This window comes from Ailuropoda melanoleuca, chromosome 2, assembly GCF_002007445.2.
Source record: "Ailuropoda melanoleuca isolate Jingjing chromosome 2, ASM200744v2, whole genome shotgun sequence".
NCBI classification, from domain to species: domain Eukaryota; kingdom Metazoa; phylum Chordata; class Mammalia; order Carnivora; family Ursidae; genus Ailuropoda; species Ailuropoda melanoleuca.
In genome coordinates this window covers 88396290-88402325 of record NC_048219.1, presented here as the reverse complement: position 1 = coordinate 88402325, position 6036 = coordinate 88396290, and the positions used below count along the sequence as shown (strand labels likewise).

Genomic DNA, 6036 nt, shown 5'->3' with positions numbered 1-6036 from the left:
GGGGGGGACAGTGGCAAGACCATGGGCAGGAGAGGAAGGCGGCACCTGTATCCCACACGGCGAGACAAATGTAGACAGGCCTCCCGAAGATGGGTCTGAAAGTTGGCTTGCAGGAAGTTGCCCCCGCACTCCGGGCAGACGTGAGGGGGCCGGTTCTTATGCATGCGCTGGTGGGCGCTGAAGCTGCAGCGATTGGGGAGCATCATGGGGCAGGTTGGGCACACCTGTCAAGGGGGCGGAAACAAGGTCAGTCAGTGAGGAGTGGCCTGCCCCCATGACTTCTCCTGGCCAAGCCCCAACACCCCAGACCCTACTCCCATGGCATCAGGCTCCACCCCTGGGAAGGGCCAAGAGAGGGAACTCACAGTGCTGTTGGCCCCAGGGGCGGGGGCCCCGAGCTGCTGGAAGTGGGCAGCCATGCCAGCCTTGTCCCGGCACTGCTCCTTGCACTCCAGGCAGCGAAAGCACGTGTACGCCGAGCTGGCAGGGGCAGCGGGCGGCTCGGATGAGAGCGGCAGCACAGGGGCCTCAGCAGCAACCGCGGTAATGGCGGCGGCGAAGGCCCCGTCACCCTTGCCCAAGGCGGGCAAGGCTGGAGGTCCGAGGGCGGGCGGGACAGCCAGCAGGGGCGTGATGTCCGGCTGCCCCACCATCTGGTCCAGGGCGACGGGCCTCATGACCAGGTGTGAGCACTGCATGACGAGCCCTTTGTCCTTGTGCTCTCGGGCGTGCAGCAGCAGGCTGCATTTGTTGAAAAAGACCAGGCGGCGGGCGCAGTGGTTGCAGGTGACCTCGATGCGCATGCTCCGGCGGTCATAGTGCCGCGCCAGGCTCTTCTCCAGTGAGAAGGCGTCCCCGCACTCGAGGCAGCGGTAGCCCGTCGGAGGCAGGGCCAGCCCAGCCTCAGCCGGTGGACTCAGGTTGGGCCGGTAGGCAGGCAGCAGGTTCTTGCTGTTGAGGATCTTGTTGAAGGCCTCCACCAGGCTGGACTGGGTCCGCGAGATCACCGTGCCACCCCCAGCGCCTGGCCCGGTGGCCGCCTTGGAAGGCTGCACCATCACCACTGAGGCACCGTTCACCTTCTGCCCCCCTGTCCCCAGCCCTGCCCGCCCCTCCGCCTTGGGCAGGGCTTGGGGCACCAGCCCTAGCACATTCTTAGCCATCGTCTTAGGGCTGGTGGTAGGGCCCCCAGGCAGAACCACAGCTTTGCGGGCCACGCTGGCCGCCATCAGCATGGCAGTACTCGCGTTCTGGATGGTGGCTACGGGCAGCACGGTGCCCTTTAGCCTTGTGCCGTCACCCAGCTGGACGCTCACCACCTTTGGACCCTCAGGGGTCGAGGTTGCGGGGGACAGCTTCAGGAGGCCAGAATCAGCCAGGAGGGTCCCCTCAGCCAAGGGGGCAGGGGGATCGGGGTCTGAGGGGACCCGGGTTACAGTCCTTGTGATATTCCCGCAGGATGTTTTAATGGTCTTGATCCGCACCTTGAGAGGCCTTGAGGAGCTGGAAGAGGCAGGGGAGTCATTGCTGTCCTCATCTGCAGCTTCGGCTCCACTAGAGGGACTCTGGGGACTTTCGGGGGAAGCCTTATCCACTGGCCCCTCCTCCTCTTCTTCCTTCAGGGGCTGACAGTGGGGCACTTTGGGGGAGGCAGCAGGGCTCTGATGCCCTGGAGACTGCTTGAAGAAGGGCAACCCAGCAACCCGGGGAGGCGAGGCGCTGGCAGTAATGCCTGTGGCCTCTGGGCTCAAGCCAGAGCCTAACCCTGCTAGGCCCTGAGGATGAAGGGGGCTGCAGCTGTCCTGCTTCATGGTCCCCAGTGGTGGGGGAGAACCAGGTGGCAGCAAGGCTGGGCCATTCTCCCGGGACAGCTCAAAGGGAGAGGGGAAAGGAGGAGGGGTCATGGCCCCATCCCGAGGTGGGGAGGGTGCAGAGGGAGGGAGGGGATCGGGGTGTTCCCCTGGCTCAGGCCCAAAATGAGCAAAGAGGTCCAAAGGAGCTTTGCCTTCCATGGCTTTTTCTTTCCAGGTACCCCCAGTGGGAGGAGCTGGAGAGTGGGGTGTACCTGGAAGGGATGACTCAGGGCCCCCAAAACCATTTTGCATCAGACGAGGCCCCACAGGCCCTTCCTTAGTCACCCCTCCAGCCCGGGCCCCTTCCCCTCCTGAACTCCCAGCTGGGGACTCAGGCTGCTCAGGACACACAGTGTTCTTCACAATGACGCTGACTGCTGAGATGTCTGGCGGCGGCAGGCCATGATCAGAGGCCTGAGCTGGAACCTCGGGACCATCCCTGGCAGCTGCTGCCGTTGCTTCTCCAGAGTCACCGCCTACACTGGGTTCTGGCTTTCCTGAGCCACCAGGCCCTTCGTTTTCTTCTGGCCCAGAGTGGATGGCTTCATTTGCGTCAATATCGGGGATGTCAAATGCAGCAAGAAGGTCATCAAAATCAGGGGTCTTCATGTCCCCCATGGCAGCAGGTCCCAGACCTCATGAAAACAGAAAAAAGAGCAAGAAACTAAGCCCTCTGGAGGCAGGAGCCCTGGCCCTCCTCCCTCGGGATCTCCATATTTATCCTCTTGGGACCATGTGCAGTCTGACTTGGGTACACTTCTACCACAGCGCGAATCCTAGAGCTGATGGAGCCACCTGGTTTGCCAAACCCTAAAACTGAAAGGTAGGTTATGTGCACATTCCAGGGAAGACACCAACATCGAGGAAAAGCAGAAGAAAAGGAACTTCTCAGAAATACAGCTGAGAGACAAGGGTATCAGACAGAGGGAGCTCAGTGAACATCTTGATTGAAACCACCTCGGCCCCTCCTGTGCCCAGCACAAAACCCATCAGTTAATCAATACCACTGTTAAGGAGGAAGATGTACACAATGCTCTGGGTCTAAGGGCTCATTCATGGCAGCATGGGATCCATTCATAATTCTTCATGGATCTTCTGGGGGTCCACAGAGACCTGAAAGGCCATGTGTACAAAGCGACAGTGACTTAAGCCAAGATGAAGAAATGATTCTAGTTCCAGCTTTATCAATGGCCTGATGTCCACTGCCTTACTTCTGAAAGGGGAGGCAAGTAACCCATACATCACAGGGTGATTCTGCGCACAATATGAATCATAACCCTGAGAATCAGAACCCAGAATAGGATTTATTATTACAGCTGGGACAAACAAGGACATGTCAAGTCAAGGAGGAGCTGGGAAGGAGTAAGCACTAGGAATCTGGGGCTGGGGTCAGAGACAAGAGTCAGGGGTCAAGTCTGGGGACTTGGGGTCATCACTGGCACCTGGAGATCTAGCTTGGTTAACAAGGAAAAGTGGACTCAGGGAAATCAGCCAAGAGACCAAGATGGAAAGAATACGACACAGGAACAGAAAGAGACAAAGAGAAAAGACAGGGGAAAACCGTGACAGCAGTCTGGTCACAAGGGCCCCAGCCTAGGCCTCTCCTGTCACAAACACCTGCTGCTAGCTCACCTACCTTCCCCAGAGTGCCTCTGCCCTCCCATGGCCCTCCTGGGGCCAGCCCCTCCTCTCTCCCTCCCTCCCCATCCTGCTCTCTCAGGGCCAAACTCCAGGGTAACTTATCCAGCAGGGCTGCCACAAAGGGGAAAAGCCAAGCCCCCTCACCCGTGTCATCCCTGCTCTGAGCTCCTAACTCACACTCCTCACCCTTTTCATCTTCCCTCGGTAACACCAGTCCAGGAAGTCTTGCCCAACCCCAACCTGGCCCAGTGTGTGTGTGTGCACACACGCGTGCAGGCAGACACACACACACACACATACATATCCCACAAGACGCATGTGGCACTAAACCAACATGGCCAGCCTGGAGCTCGTGGGGGACCCAGGTCTGTTCCTCACCAGTTTCTCCCCACAAGTGTTTCTATATCTAGGAAAAAGAAACTGAAAAAGTCTCTGTCACAACACATTCTCTGCCCAGGATGCAAGCCCTTTCTCAGGACCAGTTCTCTCACCTCCTGCCAGCCTTTAGACCGAAACTGGAGATAGTCCCAGCAGGTGGCAGCTGGCAATGCCCAGACCAAGGTAGGGTGTAGGAAGAGGGTACCAACAAGAGGAAGAAAGGGAAGTTTCCCCTCACCACCCCCTACTTAATTCTGCAGTCTCTGCGTTTAAACAAAGCCCTCCACCCTTTGCCTCTGCCCTGATGGGAGAGCTAGGGCCCTCCCTCCTCTGCCTGCTTCTCTCCCCACCAGGAGAGAGAAACCAAGCTACCTTCCACCCCGGCCCTCAGAAAAGTGGGCTGGTGGAGCACAATCAGTGGGGACTAGGAGAAAACATCTCCCCACTCGCCCTCCGCAAGCAACTCCCCCTTTGGTGTCCAAGTGACTTAGAGGTCATTAGATAGCCAGGAGCGGACAGTCCACCAAGCAGCTGGAGCTCAAGGCCAAAGAGGCTTCCCCCAGCCCACCGCCGAGGCCTTTCTGCGGCTGCTGTGCCCGGACTCTTGGGCTCGGGCCCTCCCCCCCTTTTCCCTCTGTTCTTCCCCAAAAGCCAAAGGAAGGGGCCGAACAGGAAGAGGGTGAACTGGCCTGGGTCGGGAGGGGGTTCCACTGCTCTTTCCCTGGCCCGGGGCCTGCAGAGCAGGGCGAGGGGCCGGCGGCCGGGGGCGATTAGGCTGCCGCCGAGCTGGGCAGCGGGCGGAATTAAGTCCCTGCCATCTGCCGAGGGCCGGCGCCGGGAGCATGTCCCGGGTTGCGGGGAGGGGGCGGGGTATACAGAGAAGAAGCCAATGGGGAAACTGAGGCGCACCGCGCTTCTCTCGCTCCCACCGGCGTGAGAAGGGAAGGACGGGCCCCGGCCAGGCCAGGCCCTTGGGGAGCTGCCGCGCAGCACCTCCCGGCCCAGGACTTCACCGGAGTAGGGGAGGCGCGCAGAAAGAGAGGAGTGGGGAGGGGACGGTCTTTGCGTGACTCGCAGCTCTCCGGCCGGGGTCCGTCCCAACTCCGACCTCCTACCCTCCCGTCCCGGCGCGGCACAGCTTCCTCCTCCCGCAGACTCCCGCGGCTCCCTCGAGACTGAGAAGTGATCCTTAGGCGCGCGGCGGCCCGGAGCACGAGCCTGCGTCCGGCCCGGGCCCGGACGCTGACCCGCGCCCAGTCGGGGTGCAGGCTCCGCTCCGGCCTGGCCCAGCTCCCCCGCCCCCGCCCCCGAACACGGACACCATTTTAGGTCGCGACATCCCGCAGCCACCAGTCACCGGGCCGTGCTTCGGACGCCTCTTAGGCTCGGGGCGCCAGGACTTGAGGACCCCGACCCTCCCTCCACGTTTACCCGGCTAGGGGCTGTGCTTTCAACAGGCTAGGAGTTTCGCCCATCCGCCTCAAGGGATAGAAGCGGTGGCGGGGCCTTCCTAGAAGCCGCCCCAGGGGGGCGGCGCGGAGAAGGGGGTAGTTGACCAAGTGGGGGAGGGGCGGGGGTATTTACCCGCCCCACCAGGGGGCGGGGCCAAAGGCGGGTATTACCCCCAGGCATGCTTACTTGTTCCGCTCCAAGTGCGGGCCGAGACCCGGCGGTCTCTACCCCGCTCCCACCGCCACCGCCGCCGTCGCCGCCCTCCCCGAGGCCGCCGCTACTTCCTGCTTCTCTCCGGTTCAGCCTCCCCCTCCTTCAGCTCCCTCCGCGTTCCAGGTCTGGACTGCCCGCTTCCGCACTCGCCATTGGCCAACACCCCCGTCGTTCAGCACTGCGCCCCGCCTAAGCCCGCTCTGGGTTGGCCGTAAGTACTGCCGCTCGGAACTAGCCCCGCACAGTCCTCCCAGCTTCATTGGGCAAGGAGCCTAGTCCTTCTGAAGATGCCTCTCCCCATTGGTTACGCCGGGCCCACCTGCACCATCTGGGCATCTCAAAAACGACTGGCTTTCGCTACTGTCGCTTAGGAAAAAGCCAATCTGATCCCCTGCTTTCCCTTTAGAGGCGGTGACTATCCCAGGCGCGTCTCCGCCCCCTCACTCCTATTGGCCGCAATCTTTGAAGCCTGCAGTTCACTTATGCAAATTAAAAGAAC

General features: G+C 61.1%; 1 protein-coding gene across 3 annotated transcripts in view; it reads right to left on the bottom strand.

The window, feature by feature from the left end:
* ZNF687 (zinc finger protein 687) overlaps positions 1–5830 on the bottom strand; it is an 8999-nt gene extending 3169 nt beyond the window's left edge. The window contains exons 1-3 of one of the 3 annotated variants that reach the window (XM_034654267.1): positions 5511–5830; positions 366–2488; positions 46–224 (exon numbers count right to left, since the gene is read on the bottom strand). In XM_034654267.1, the coding sequence (XP_034510158.1) occupies positions 46–224; positions 366–2471 (2285 nt within the window). In that variant the 5' untranslated portion in view covers positions 2472–2488; positions 5511–5830. Of the gene's footprint in view, positions 1–45; positions 225–365; positions 2489–3985; positions 4117–5303; positions 5428–5510 lie in introns of those variants that run through there. The other 2 variants (XM_034654268.1, XM_034654269.1) reach the window with 2 other exon arrangements.
* Between the last annotated feature and the right edge of the window lie 206 nt (positions 5831–6036).